The sequence below is a fragment of the Sus scrofa genome, chromosome 3 (assembly GCF_054392235.1).
Source record: "Sus scrofa isolate SSC_HxYL_T2T_F1_AM1 chromosome 3, Sscrofa_HxYL_maternal_Yorkshire_Landrace_v2.0, whole genome shotgun sequence".
NCBI lineage: Eukaryota > Metazoa > Chordata > Mammalia > Artiodactyla > Suidae > Sus > Sus scrofa.
The window spans coordinates 57,277,249-57,293,673 of NC_139385.1; the positions used below are offsets into that span (position 1 = coordinate 57,277,249).

At 40.4% G+C, this 16,425-nt stretch overlaps 1 protein-coding gene across 31 annotated transcripts in view; it reads right to left on the minus strand.

Annotated features, from left to right (window-relative positions):
• ACOXL (acyl-CoA oxidase like) overlaps positions 1 to 16,425 on the minus strand; it is a 359,990-nt gene that overhangs the window by 158,913 nt on the left and 184,652 nt on the right. For all 31 annotated transcript variants that reach the window (XR_014839628.1, XR_014839629.1, XR_014839634.1 and 28 more), the window contains one exon: positions 16,091 to 16,207. Coding sequence is in view for 14 of the 31 variants with exons in the window: in XM_085016057.1 (XP_084872183.1) it covers positions 16,091 to 16,207 (117 nt within the window). In the remaining 17 variants the exon portion in view is untranslated. The remainder of the gene's footprint in view (positions 1 to 16,090; positions 16,208 to 16,425) is intronic.

Consider the following 16,425-nt stretch of genomic DNA (forward strand, 5'->3'; position numbering starts at 1 on the left):
CAATTTTGGCTTAAGGTATTTGCCATCTTCCATCCATAGAATAATCTTGTGATGTCTAAATATCCTTATTTTCTCAATGAAACCTGCACATGTAAAAGATGTTGCATTGGGTCTCATCCTACAGCAAATAGGAAAGAGTATCCAACCATTTAACTGAAGCTACCGAGTGGAGGTGAATTGACAAGACATGGAAACTATCATTTATTTGTTTAATTGCACTTGGGTGAAAAGAAACCTAATTGTATTGAGCAACTACTATACGCAAAGAACTTTGGCATTTATCATCCAACTTGGTCCTTAAAACAACATTATGAAATAGAAAATCATATCCTCACTTTGCAAATGGGGAAACCGAGGCACAACTAAAGTTGCATACCTAAGGTTTCATATGTTTTAAGACCAAGCTAGGATCTGAATCCAGGGCTCTCTAGTCCTAAATACAATGTTCTTTTCATTATAAGTAATGTGTGTATCAGGGCCCTGAGGAAGTTAATAGCATGCTAAATCTACGCTATAGTGTAACCATCCATGTCCTGGGCTGTGGCTTCAATACAATGACTCTCAGAGAATCCAGATCTGGTCACTTAAAAAAAATGTATATATGATTTCCCTCTGACCTCTCCAAACACACACACACATGCATGAGCACACACACACGCACACACACATACAACGCTAGATGTTCTCCAGGGTAGACACGGGTGGGAAAATAAGAAAGAAATCTGCTAAAAAATATGTAAACAACCTAAATGTCCACGGACACATGAATGGATAAAGATGTGGTACCTTTGTATAATAGAATATACCCAGCCATGAAAAAGAATGAAATCATGTCTTTGCAGCTACATGGATGACCTAGAGATTATCATACTAAGTGAAGTTAGTCAGACGGAGAAAGACAAATACTATATAATATCACTTACATATGGAATCTAAAATATGATACAAATCAACATATCTACAAAACAAAAACAGACTAATAGACATAGAGAAGGGACTTGTAGTTGCTGGGGGCGGGGGAGTTTTGGATTAGCAGAGGCAAACTAGTCTATATAGGATGGATAAATAACAAGGTCCAATTGTATAGCACAGGGCACTATATTCAATATCCTGTGATAAATCATAATGGAAAAGAATATGAAAAAGAACATAAAAGAGGAAGTCAGCTAAGAAAAGAAAGAATGGTGAGACTCTCTCAGCAGAGAGCTGGTGCAATTACTTTGTGATGCTGGCCTGTGATGTTACTTAACACTGACAGGACATGGGCCCTGCTGAGGGAAGAGCCGTCATCTGCCAGACAGTCCCTTGAGGGGTTAACCACTGTCACACCCTCTCATCTGCTTGCCAAGGAGATCTGAGAAACCCTTCTGTGCTCAGGGTGTGTACGAGCCCAGGAGGTACATGTCTTAAGAAAGTCTGATATAAGAAGTTCAGAGAGGCCCAGAGATCAATTAGGAAATAGGGATTCTGTACCAAAAATAGTCCTCATTTCCAAACCTGTTTATTTAACAGGGAATGCTCTAGAAATGCAAAGTATTGCTTATAGGTTACATCCACGTGAAGTAGTTCAGCCCACCATCAAGGCAAGATTCATGAGACGTGCAGTCAGAATAGCTCTAAAATCATCAAGTCAGCAAGCAGGCAGGATTCAATTTACAAAAATCTGTATTACATAAAGAGTAAACAAGACTTTCTGGCAATCAGATAGCAGGATTCTATTAAAAACACAGTTCAGTAGTATTATAAATAGTACTAGAAATTCTATAAAGACAATATATGGTATTTAATATATAATTTTTAAGTTATTTTAATTGAACTATAGTTGATTTACAATGTGTTAATTTCTGGTGTACAGCAAAGTGATTCACGTATATATATATATTTTCTATTAGTTTATTACAGAATATTGAATGTAGTTTTCTATGCTATACAGTAGGACCTTGTCATCTATTTTCTATACAGTACTTTGCACCTGCTAATCCCATACTCCCAGTTTATCTCTTCCCCACCTCCTTTTCCTTTTTGTAATCTTAAGTTTGTTTTCTATGTCAGTGAGTCTATTTATGTTTTTCATATATGGTTATGAATAGTCTTCATTTAGTGGAGGAACTCTAAGGGGCTTAACTATCCTTTGATAAGGACAGGACTTCGGTGAATTTCTGAAGCTATGAAATATCATTCTACCTATTCATTTATTCAACAAATATTAATGAGATCTCTCACTTTGTGCCAGTACAGTTTCAGGTAGGTGCTATCCACTAAAAATCAAAGAGAGGAGTTCCTGTTGTGGCTCAGCAGAAATGAATCTGACTAGCATCCAGGAGGATGTGGGTTCGATCTCTGGCCTTTCTCAGTGGGTTAACGATCCAGCATTGCCATGAGCTGTGGTGAAGTTTGCAGATGTGGCTCGGATCCCACATTGCTGTGTGGCTGTGGTGTAGTCTGGCAGCTACAGCTCTGATTTGAACCCTAGCCTGGGAACTTCCGTATGCCATGGGTGTGGCTCTAAAAAACAAAAAAATTTAAAAAATAAAAAAAAAAAAGAGAGAGGGAGAGAAATTTGTTGAGTTGTCATGAGGCACTGAATGAGTTACTCCAGGTAAAAACCTTAGGTGAGTCTCTGGTACATGATATGCAATGAATATGTGTTAGCCATTGTCTTAATTTTATCATTGCAAGTGTTGAGCAAAGACAGAATGCTTAAATCCAGTATAAAGACAGCAGCACGACGGTGTTGTGGCCCCTCCTGGCCTGGAACCCATCCTGGTCTGTAGAGCTGACCATGTGGGCTGGAATACATAACAGGAAAGGCAAGCCCCAAATACTCCTCCTGGTTGGCACATCACAAATACTGATCTTTTCAAAAAGCTGTTGGTCACTTTCTATGTTAAGAAGTTCATTTTTGTAGCAAATCCCACGAGATGATTCCAAGGGGGGATGTCAGTGACCAAGGCCCTGTGCAGCCAGTGCTCAACTCCACTTTTACAAGGCATAATTTCTGCTTCAGTGACCATCAGAATGCTTAAATGCCAAGCTGCAAACAACCTCATGGCAAAGAGTGATGTAGTCACACAAAGTAAGTTCATTCAGTTTAGTTGAAGCACCCCATGCAGGTGCTCTTAGCTATGGAGATGCCAAATTAAGTTTCCATAATTCCTATGCTCAAAGGATTCATAACCACAAACCAAGAGTCACGGTGCCATGATAAGAGGGGCCCAGGTTCCTGCTTCAAGAAGCTTATAAATGGCTCTGTGTTCCAAGAGGGGCCCAGAGAAGAAGGTGGCTTGGAGGAGGTGACAACCTCAACTGTGTCTCCAAGGATGAGTGTTACCTATCAGGTGACAGGAGGCAAGGATGTGAGGAGTAAGTGGCGGGGTTGGGTGGGAGGCTGCCTGTAAGAAAGGCTGAAGCAGGGAAGAGGCTGAGCCCAGGGTGGAGGACAGAAGAGATGACAGGTTAGGGATAGGGAGGCAGGGTCAGGTGCCCCAAGGCTTGAGTTGAATCCAACACAGGAGGCACAAGGAGGCTGCAGGAGGGTCCCAGCAGGCAGGGGGGAACTCAGATTCCATCTCAGGTCTGGTTGCCTATAGAGGGCAGATTGGACAAGGGCCAGGCGGACATGGGAGGCAGGGAGGTGAGAGAGGGAGCTGGGGAGGGTTTAAGTGGGATGCTGGGGAGGGAGGGAGGGCTTTGATGACTTCTTTGTAGGAAGAAAACTCTGCAGAATGTGGTCACTGGCAGGATGGGGGTAGAAAGTTGGAGGCATCTTGGGGCAATGGCCACAGGAACAGCTGGCTGTTATGGAACATTTATTCATACCACAGTCACTAATTACTGTCACAGTTGGTGAGTGACAACATAGAGGGCATCAGCCCGAATGTCCAGTAAGACCTGAATGCCAGGACCCACAGGCGGGGTACTGAGCCAGGATGCACGCAGGACACCAGAGCCTCCACAGTGGGAAGTGGGCCTCGGATGCCCTGGGGCCAATGGGAAGTTAATAACTGTTCCAAGGATGGGTACCCACAGCCAAACAGAAGACAGGAATCCTCCCTGGCCACTCAGCCACCCAGGCATGGCTGTGATCACTCTCTTGGCTGCCAAGTGCTCAGGGCCCAGAAAGGTGTCTGACACATAGGCGGTATGATGTGGGGAGGAGAGGCGGCCCTGCAGCTCTGAAGAGAGTGAGCCGGGAGGAGAGCCGGGCCCCATCCTCCTGGAGCTGGCTCTGCTCAGCAGCTAAGCAGCCAGTGGGGAGATGGGTCTTATCTCTTCTAGAGCAAACAGGTGCCAAAGGACATCTGGTTCTACCCCCTCCTGGTCAAGGCCAAGAGAAAGGTGTGGGGTGGGGTGGGGATGGGGGACTCACTCAGGGCCAGGCAGCTCCCCACCTGCCACCGTCTCCAGGCTTGCAGAGGCAATGGGAAAGGAAAAGGATCGGGAACTGGGTCGGCTTGCCAAGCTGCTCTCATCACACCCCAGATAAGGCCAGATAAGGCATCACCAGGTCCATGTGGCAGGGACCACTTCTGACTCCAGCAGCACTGCCAGATTCAACAAACGGAAACAGAGCACGCCCAGGAAAATTTGAATTTCAGATAAACACATAATTTTTATTGAAGTGCTATCTGAAGTTCAGAGTTAACTGGGAGACAGTGTTTTACCTGGCAGCCCTACTAGCAAGGTGCCGTGTGGTTGCTGAAGATCTAAACATGCATGATGTGCCCTGGAAGAAGCCTGCCCACCCACCCCCCGCCCCACTTCTGTGACCTTCTTTTACCTGTGACGTAAAGATGGGAGGATAGGCAAGGTTGATGACACAGGTGATGGCCTCTTTTTCCTGCCCACTTAATTCCGGACACATACACTTGAAGGTTTGGATTCTTATGAGTGTTTCCCAGCACTTGAGTGGGACCCAGTGCATTGAAAAAACATCTAACCTGTCAAACTTCAAGTTACTCAGATCCTGACGCTGAAGCCACTTCATTGGCAGAATTACATCCATAGGAACCGGGAGGTGGGACCTAGAACCAAAGTTTGATAACTTCGGTTTTTAAAAAGTGGGGTATTGGGAGCTCCCGTCGTGGTACAGTGGAAAAGAATCCGACTAAGAACCATGAGGTTGTGGGTTCGATCCCTGGCCTCGCTCAGTGGGTTAAGGATCTGGTTTGCTGTGAGCTGTGGTATAGGTTGCAGACATGGCTTGGATCCTGCATTGCTCTGGCTGTGGCATAGGCCAGCAGCTGTAGCTCTGATTAGATCCCTAGCCTGGGAACCTCCATGTGCTGAGAGTGCGGCCCTCAAGAGCAAAAAAAAAAAAAAAAAAAAAAAAAGTGGGGCATTGGGTGGGAGAGGTACTTAGCATTAAATTGTGTCATGTAACAATCAGTTTCAGAGTTCTGGCTGTGACACAGAGGGTTAAGGATTCAGCATTGCCACAGCTGTGGCATGGGTCAGCAACAGTGGCTCGGATTCAATTCTGGCCTGGAAACTTCCATATGCTGCACATGACCAAAAAAAAAAAAAAAAATTCATTAAACTCTTCACTGTTTGGAGAAGAGACAACAGAGGTGGTAAATGAGAGAGAAACAGGAAAGCCAGGCTATGTCACAGAAACACCGCCTTCCCCCCCAACACAGACAACCTCATCCTGCATTTGAGGCAGTTCATCCTGGAGATTCCTATAACCAGATTTTCAGTGGATCAACCCCCTGCTGCAATGCAGGGACAGCAGGAAAGAAAATAAGGAGAGAGGGAGTGCCCATTGTGGCTCAGCAGTAATAAATCTGACTATCCATGAGGACGTGGGTTCAACCCCTCGTGGGTTGAGGATCCGGCATTGCCAAGAGCTGTGGTGTAGGCCCCAGATGTGGCTCGGATCTGGCATTGCTGTGGCTGTGGTGTAGGCTGGCAGCTACAGCTCTGATTAGACCCCTAGCCTGGGAACCTCCATATGCTGTAGATATGGCCCTAAAAAGACAAAGAAAGAAAGAGAGAGAAAGAGAGAAAGAAGGAAGGCAGGAAGGAAGGAAGGAAGGAAGGAAGGAAGGAAGGAAGGAAGGAAGGAAAGAAGGAAGGAAGGAAGGAGAGAGAGAGGGAGAGAGAAAGAAAGAAAGAAAGAAAGAAAGAAAGAAAGAAAGAAAGAAAGAAAGAAAGAAAGAAAGAAAGAAAGAAAGAAGGAAGGAAGGAAGGAAGGAAGGAAGGAAGGAAGGAAGGAAGGAAGGAAAGAAAGAAAGAAAGAAAGAAAAGAAAAAGAGAAAATAAGTAGAGGACAACAGAGCCATGATGGGGACACTGTTCCAGGCCAGAGACCACAGAAGGTCAAGAAAATCAGGAGAGGCCTGGGGCCAGCTTGGTGAGGGCGTGTGTCCCTGTTCTACACCGTCTCACCTACACATGGCACAAGGTAAGGGTGCCATGATTTTTTTTTTTTTTTACTAGTTAATTTCCATTTATTACCATTCCTTTCTCTCTTGAAACCTAAAACTGGAACTGTGATCTCTTTTTCTCTGATGTTGGCCTTTGAGGAGTGCCTCTCTAAAATCAAGAGAAACTTTCATATTAATTAAGAGTGCCAAAACAGTTCTTACAAAATCAACTATGTGAAGCTTAAATCAATCTAAAAAATAAAAATGCAGCTGAAGAAAATGGAAACATGCAGATACATATAATGCTCTTGTTACATATAAAAATAGGTGTGTATATACGTATATATAAATTTATATATACATACGTACAAACACGTATTGTTAAATATATGAACTTATACATGTGGAATAGTGCCTTTTGGTTCTACGGTCTGGTAAATTCTTGTGTCGTGGATGTGTAAAAGGCAGTTTAAGAAGTGAATGTACAGATAGCCTTGCCTCTTCAGAATAGTTACAAGTTCTACAGGGCAAAAAATTCAAAGAAAAATTTTGTTTGCCTTTGGCATGCATGCAAAATATTTGTAGGTTTCACTGTCAAGTTATTTTGATCCAATATAAATTTTCATGATACTTTAATACTGCTGTTTCCTAACTGTTAATGAAATTTATTTCCAGGTCACCCTAGGAAACTCCCTAAAAAGTTACTGTGGTTCTCAACCCTGGCTGTTCATAAGAATCTCCAAGGAGCTTAAGTATACACACTCTGGATTCCTTGGGATGCTCCCTAGATCAGGTGAATTCGCATTATGGGAGGGGGTGCAGAGAGTCTGTAGTTTTTTAAAAGCACATTAGAGAACCACTGAAGACCAAACTATGTGTCAAGAACTATCTGGCTTAACTGAAGTAGGGCTGGAGGGGTGAAACCAAAATGCATATATGGGGTGAGGAACGCTTTGCAGAGAGTTAGCAGCAACTTCAGATAGAGTCAATAAGGTTAAAGGAAATGTCACAGGGCTAAGATATAAAAGGACACCAGAGACTTCTGCTCCATTAATAATAGCAAGGAAAAATGGATGAAATGAAAATCACATTTTCTCAAAGAGCTGTCAAAGAACAAAGGCTAGAGGAAGCCTTGATGAACGGAATTCTGGGGAGGGGCCAGCACTTTTTAGTTGATTGGATGTTGTGAGAAAGGACCAGAGAACTTGAAGACAGATCCATGGACATTATCCAAATTGAAGTATAGAGAACAAAAGAACATAACCTCAGTGACATGCAGGACAATATGAAGCAGGTTAACCTCTGTGTAGGAAGGAAAAAAAATAATGGGGCAGTACAAACACTTGGAGGAATAATAGCCAAAATATTTCCAAATTTGATGAAAAACTTTAACCCACAGATCCCAGAGGCTCAACAAACAGCACAAACACACAAAACCACAAAACCACACCTAGGCCAACATAATCAAACTCTGAAAATCAAAGAAAAAGAAAAAATCTTAAAAGCAGTTAAAGTGGAAGTTGGACAGCTGCATGTAAAATCAATGAAGTTAGAACACACCCTCACATCATGCACAAAAATAAACTCAGAATGGCTTAAAAACGTAAACATAAGATGTAACCTCCTAGAAGAGAACATAGGCAAAACATTCTCTGACATAAATTGTACAAAAGTTTTCTTAGGTCAGTCTCTCAAGTCAATAGAAAGAAAAACAAAAATAAACAAGTGGGACCTAGTCAAACTTACAAGCTTTTGCACAGCAAAGGAAACTATTAAAAAATGAAAAGATAACCTGTGGGATGGGAGAAAATATTTGCAAATGATGCAACTGACAGGGGATTAATTTCCAAAATACACAAACAACTAATACAACTCAACAACAAAAAAACAAACAACCCTATCAAAAAATGGGCAGAAGATCTAAATACATATTTTTCCAAAGAAGACGTACAAATGGCCGAGAGGCACATGAAAAGATGCTCAACATTGTGAAATACTAGAGAAGCACAAATCAAAACTACAATGAGATACCGCCTCACACCAGTCAGAATGGCCATCATTAATAAGTCTACAAATAACAAATCCTGGAGAGGATGTGGAGAAAAGGGAACCCTCCTACACTGCTGGTGGGAATGTAAATTAGTGCAGACACTATGGAAAACAGTATGGAGGTTCCTCAAAAAACTAAACATAGAGTTGCACATGTGATCCAGCAATCCCACTCCTGGGTATATACCCTAAATAAAATTATAACTCAAAAAGATACATGCACCCCTACATTCATAGCAGCACTATTTACAATAGCCAAGACATGGAAACAACCTAAATGTCCATCAACAGAGGAATGGATAAAGAAAATATGGTACATATGTACAATGGAATATACCCAGCCATCAAAAAGAATGAAATCATGTCATTTGTAACTACACAGATGGACCTAGAGGTTACCATACTAAGCAAAGTAAGTCAGAAAGAGAAAGACAAGTACTAAAGATATTGCCTATATGTGGAATCTAAAATATGAAACAAATCTACATATCTATGAAACAAAAACAAACTCACTGATATAGAGAACAGATTTATGGTTGCCAAGGAGGAGGGAGATGGGGAGGAAAGGAGTGAGAGTTGGAATTAGCAGATGCAAACTAGTATATATGTGATGGTTAAAGAACAAGGCCCCACTGTATAGCACAGGGAACTATATTCAATATCCTTTGACAGACCAAAATGGAAAAGAATATAAGAATATATATGTATAACTGAATCACTTTGCTATACAGAAGAAATTAACACATTCTTGTAAATCAACTATACCTCAAAAAATTTTCAAGTAGTTAAAGTGGGACTATATAAGAACTATAGAGAAATATCCAGAAAATTGATGGCTGTTTTCTTACGAGAATCAAGGAATCAAGAATCCTATAGAGCAACATCATTTAGGTACTCAAAGAAACATAAACTATCAGCCTAGAATTCTGATATATTGGTAATGTATTTTGAAAAAATAGAAATAAAGGCTATCTCAAAAAACAAAGATGGGGAGAATTCATCACTAGCAAAACAATTCTACAAGAAATGTTAGAAGTTCTCCAGGCAGAACAAATATGGTATCAATTAGAAATCTGGACCTATACAAGTAAATTTGAAATGATGGAAATTCAGTAAGTAAAGGCAAAATAAAATTAAATATGACTTATTTTTAATTGCTCTAAAATGTAACTTTATACAAAAAATAGGGGCAATGTATTGAATGTTTGCAGCATATTTAAAAGTAAATTATGCAACAACAATAGCAGAGAAAAGAATGGGAGAAAGGAGTTGGGAATACACTGTTTAAGGTCCTTACCCTACAGGGTAAGCTGTGTAATAGATCAACATAGTCTCTAATTCACTAAAGATGTACACTGTAAATCCTGGGTCAACAATTGAAGCATTTTCCAAAAAAATATAAATAATGTCAATAAAAGAGATAAAATGGAATGATAAACAGTATTTAATTAATCCAAGAGCAGGCAGGGGAAAAAGGAGAAGGGAACAAAAAACAGATGGAGAAAATAAAAATCAGCCATCAATATGTATTTTAATCCAAACATATTCACTTAACATGCAACTGGTTTAAACACACCAGGTAAAAGTCAGATTTTCAAACTGGATTTAAAAATCAAGACCCAACCCTACTCTGTTTTACAATGAAACCCACTTAAAAAAATATAGCCAGATTAAACATAAGTATAAGAAGCAATATGTGCCATGAAAACACTAAACAAAGGAAACCCGGAAGAGTCAGCTTAATATGCAAAAATAGACTTCAGGAAAAGAAATGCTTTGGGGGTTAAGAGAAAAATTACGTAATGATAAAGGGGTCCATTCTCCAAGAAAATATAATAATCCATGTATGTACATGCCTCTAAAAAAGTCAAAATACTTGAGACGAAAACTACTAAAACTGAAAGGAGAAACAGACAATTTTATAATTGTAGTTGGAAGTGCCAGCCCCTTTCTCTCAACCTTTGATAGACAAGTAGGCAGAAAATCAATAAAGATGTGTGTGGTCTGCAGAGCACAACTTAACCTAATTGACATTTATAGAACTACCATCCCAACTATGACAACATACATATTCTTCTCAATGTGGAATGTGTTAAGTGTGTGTGTGTGTGTGTGTGTGTGTGTGTGTGTGTGTGTGTGTGTGTGTTCTGGGCCTTAAGTTTGAAAGAACAAATCCTTCATGTGAAAGTATTCTTGGACCACGACAGCATTTCTAAATAATCAAAGCAGTCAAAGCAGAAGTCTCAAGGAAGATTGTCAACTATTTTGAATTGAATGAAGTGAAAATGAAAATACAACTTATCAAAAGCAGGGGAGGGGGCGTTTCCTGTCATGGGTCAGCAGTAACAAACCCAACTAGTATCCATGAGGATGCAGGTTCGATCCTTGGTATCGCATGGTGGGTTAAGGGTTGGTGCTGCTACCAGCTGCAGTGTAGGTTGCAGACGTAGCTCAGATCCCCAGTTGCTGTGGCTGTGGCATAGGCCAGCAGCTGCAGCTTCAATTTGACCCCTAGCCTGGGAACTTCCATATGCCACAGGTACAGCCCTTAAAGAAAGAAAGAAAAAATAAAGGTAGAGGAATGCCACTAAAGCAATACTTAGAGAGAAATTTTAGTACTAAATGGTTAGACAAAAAGAAAGGTCTCAAAGCAGTAACTTAACCTCTCACCTTAAGACAGAGAGAGCAGGAGAGAGAGGGAGGGGGGAGAGAGAGAAGAAAGAGAGAACAAATTAAAGTCAAGCAAGTAGAAGAAAGAAATACTAAACATTTCTTTTAATTGTTTCAAAGAGCAGATATTTTAAAATTGAAAGCAGAAAACATTAGAGAAAATCAATCACATCAAATATGGTTTTTTTGGAAAAGGAGTGCAATTGATAAACCCATGCAAACTGATGAGGGGAAGGAAGACACAGAGAGAACAGAAGATCAGGAATGAAAGAGGGAAAATAACTACTGATTCCACAGCCATTAAAAGGATGATAAGGGAATGCCACAACCAACACTAACTGCCATAAGTTTGACAAATTAGATGAAATACACAAAAAGCCATTTGAGAAGAAATAGATAATTCTGAAGACTCCTATATGCATTAAAATCTACAAGATTGTAGATCAAAACACTAAAGTAAAGAGTATTCCTATATACTAGAAATAAACAACTCTAACCACAAAAAGGTAAAATGCTTAGGTATAAATAGAACAAAATATATGCAGAATCTGCATGCTGAAAACTGCAAAACACTGAAGCTAGAAATCTAAGACCTTTAATAAATGGAGATATACAATGTCCATGAATTGCAAGTCTCTGACATTAAGAAGTCAGGTCAGCACAATTTGTCTTTTTTTTTTTTTTTGTCTTTTTTGTCTTTTTTTGTTGTTGCTATTAGGTCAGCACAATTTGATCTATAAATTCCACAAAATCCCAAGCAAAAGACCAGCCATCTTTCTTGCAGATATTTACAAGCTGATTCTAACATGAGTACATAAAGGGAAAAAGGAGTGAGAAGACCCAAAACAATTATGAAAAAAGAACTCACATTATCCAATTTCAAAACAAGTCAAAACTTAAAGCTATCAAATCTAAATTAAAAACAGTTGCTCTGCTTAAGACACTTTTAGGAGAATAAAAGGAACAGTGACAGACAGAGAAAATATTTGCAAATCACATCTGTGACACCAGAGAAGCTATCCTGAATATATAAAGTACTCTGATACTCAACAGTAAGGAAACAAACACCCCAACTGAAAAATGGGTGAAAGATCTGAACAGATGCTCCACCAAAGAAAACACACAGATGACAAATAAGCACATGGAAAGATACTCAATATCATTAGTTATTAGGGTAATAAAATTACAACCATTAGAAAGACCAAAAAAATTAAAACAGAAAACAAGACAAAATCTGACAATAACACCATCTGGCAATGACACAGAGCAACTGGAATGCTGGTACATTGCCTAGAGAGTATAAGATGACACTACCTCTATGAAAAACTGGTAATTTCTCATAAAATTGGATGTACATGTACCCAGCAAGTCCTTTGTAGGCATTTACCCTAAGAAAAATGAAAGACCTGTGGTAGGCTATTCATTGTAGCTTCTTCATAGTACCTAAAAGCCCCAAAACAACCAGAATGTTCATCAGTGAGAGAAATGGATTTAAAAAAATTGGGTTTACATGACATTTTTCACAGAACTAGAACAAACAATCCAAACATTTATATGGAACCACAAAAGAGCCAGAATCGCCAAAGCAATCCTGAGAAACAAAAACCAAGCAGGAGGCATCACTCTCCCAGACTTCAAGAAATACTACAAAGCCACAGTCATCAAAACAGTGTGGTACTGGTATCAAAACAGACAGACAGACCAATGGAACAGAATAGAGAACCTGGAAATAAACCCTGACACCTATGGTCAATTAAGCTTTGACAAGGGAGGCAAGAACATAAAATGGGAAAAAGAACATCTCTTCAGCAAGCATTGCTGGGAAACCTGGACAGCTGCATGCAAAGCAATGAAACTAGAACACACCCTCACACCATGCACAAAAAGAAACTCCAAATGGCTGAAAGACTTAAATATATGACAGGACACCATCAAACTCCTAGAAGAGAACATAGGCAAAACACTCTCTGACATCAACATCATGAATATTTTCTCAGGTCAGTCTCCCAAAGCAATAGAAATTAGAGCAAAAATAAACCCATGGGACCTCATCAAACTGAAAAGCTTTTGCACAGCAAAGGAAACCCAAAAGAAAACAAAAAGACAACTTTCAGAATGGGAGAAAATAGTTTCAAATGATGCAACTGACAAGGGCTTAATCTCTAGAATATATAAGCAACTTATACAACCCAACAGCAAAAAAGCCAATCAATCAATGGAAAAATGGGCAAAAGACCTGAATAGACTGTTCTCCAAGGAAGATATACAGATGGCCAACAAACACATGAGAAAATGCTCAACATCGCTGATTATAAGAGAAATGCAAATCAAAACTACCATGAGATACCACCTCACACCAGTCAGAATGGCCATCATTAATAAGTCCACAAATAACAAGTGTTAGCAGGGGTGTGGAGAATGTCAACTGGTACAGCCACTATGGAAAACAGTTTGGAGATACCTTAGAAATCTATATATAGAACTTCCACATGACCCAGCAATCCCACTCTTGGGCATATATCCGGACAAAACTCTACTTAAAAGAGATACATGCACCCGCATGTTCATTGCAGCACTATTCACAATAGCCAGGACATGGAAACAACCCAAATGTCCATCAACAGATGATTGGATTCGGAAGAGGTGGTATATATACACAATGGAATACTACTCAGCCATAAAAAAGAATGACATAATGCCATTTGCAGCAACATGGATTGAACTAGAGACTCTCATACTGAGTGAAATGAGCCAGAAAGACAAAGACAAATACCATATGATATCACTTATAATTGGAATCTAATATCCAGCACAAATGAACATCTCCACAGAAAAGAAGATCATGGACTTGGAGAATAGACTTGCGGCTGCCTGATGGGAGAGGGGGGGGGTGGGAGAAATCGGGAGCTTGGGCTTATCAGACACAACTTAGGATAGATTTACAAGGAGATCCTGCTGAGTAGCATTGAGAACTATGTCTAGATACTCATGTTGCAACAGAACAAAGGGTGGGGGAAAAAATGTATACATGTAAGGACAACTTGATCCCCATGCTGTATAGGGGGAAAAAATTAAAAAAATAAAATAAAATTCAAAGACTAGATACTATTCTCCTTAATTTCCTCCACACCTGTCAAAATCCCTGGCACAGATCAGATGCTTAATCTATTTTTTTGAAAAAATTAAAATGTCGGGTTAATTAATTATGTAGCATCACATAGCTGAGTAGGTAGTAAATGAAAATTAACACAGATATTTTGCGGTAAATTTTTGCCTCCTGATGACCCATAGCGATTTCACTGAGTAAAACATAAGAGTTATTATAGATATTTGTTTTCTTTAGTTTTTGAAAATAAATTACAACTGTGCTAAGTTTACATGTAGCTTTATTTTTCCTTGTTGTTAATTTGTTTAATCAATAAAATCAACAGTCAAAATTAAAAAAAAATAAAAGAATTAAATATGGGGTTTATTCATTTAATGCTACTACTCAGCAGTAAAAATTAAACCCTCAACAACATTGAAGAACACCAAGACATTACACTGAATGAAATAAAATGGACACACACAAAGACAGACTGTATGATTCCATTTATAAGAAGGTCAAGAAAAGGCAAAAAGAAGCTAATTGGATAGAAATCAGAAAGGTGGTTATCTCTGCTGTGGTGGTGAGGTGGGGCTACCACCCTGTTCATTACACAAGCGTCCGTGCTTGTCAAAACTCATCGAACACTAAAATCTGTGTTCAACGTGAATTAAAAGACATTCAAAAACATTATTGTTTATTTTTTGCTTTTTAGGGCTGCACCTGCGGCATACGGAGGTTCCCAGGCTAAGGGTTGAGTCAGAGCTGCAGCTGCCAGCCTATACCACAGCCACAGCCACAGCCACAGCAACACAGGATCCGAGCTGTGGCTGCAACCTACACCACAGCTCACCACAATGGCCGGATCCTTAACCCACTGAGTGAGGCCAGGGATCGAACTTGCACCCTCATGGATGCTAGTCAGATTCGTTAACCATTGAGGCATGACGAGAACACCTCAAAAACATTTTAAGCAAGATGTTAGAGGTAAATGATTTACAGTTTCTCCCAGGGGACTTGGATCAATTGTAGTGTTGATTCCCAAACCCATTCTGCGGGATTCACTATTCAAACTCAGCCTTAAGTGCAGTAAGGGCAATGGGGCACCCATCCAAGCTCCTCCCAGCCCAGCCCCCTACAAGCTGGCAGCACGCTAGACAGGTGGAATCTTTTCAATTACCTTCTTATCCTAAACTCTGGCCCCAGCTTACCCGTTGGTGCAGTCAATTCCAAACACACACCAATTCTAAATTATTCAGAAATTAATTCAGGTACTTAATGCAAGAAACAAGATTGCAAAAGGAGGGGAGAACACCAGTAAGGGTCCAAAGTCTGGAGTTATATTCTCCATCCACCTACTCCTGGACCTGTGATCTTAGGCAAGTCCCTGACTTTCTGATCTTCATAGTGTGAGAATGACACACAACTGCCCAGGCATTGTTGTGTGTTAGGAGACATGGGTAAAAGCCAGCCATAAAACATGAAGTTGTGCGTGAGTTTACAGTACCATCACTGCTGTTTTATTCAGTAACCTGATGCCTGCCACCACATCGACATACCTTGACTTAATTTTGAAGATATTCGTGGAAATCAGAACCTTTTTCAGAGGGAGAGAAATTTGAACTGTTGGAATCTGTTTTTTTTGGAAACTCTGGAGAAATGTCATTTTGAGACTTGCCAAATTTTTCGTGGCTCCCCTTCATCATATACACCCTGATTTGGGTGTTGTGCTTAACCTGAGCACCGGATTTTAACCACAGACTCCTTCATGTGTGCAGTTAAAAGGAAACTTTTTAAATAAATAAACAATGAATAAATAAATAAGGGAAGCCCCTGCCTGCCCCTCTCCTCTCACCCATTAAAGCCTGAGACCCAGACTCACCTCCCTTGAGAGGGCAAAGCCCCAGAGCCACCTCACCTGCTCACGAAGGTCAAGGCCAAAGCCGTGGCCAGGTGAGGCATCAGCCGCATGTTCTGTGTTTGGTGCTCGATAATCTTGACCTCCTCCTTGGCTTTGGGCCCAAACTGCCTCCGGCTAGAGAGAATCAAGCAGACACAAATTTACCAAAATCCAAGGGACAACGGCATCCCAAGCCGCCATCTGCCTTTCAAATCCTTCGGCATCCAGGGTATCTGAATCTCCCCAAATGCAATTGAGGTAAAAAGATGTCAAAAGTTTCTGAAGACAGTCCAACAAAAAGCTTTTTAGCTCCTTTGGAAATTAACCTTCCCACCATGAAATATTTTTTTGGC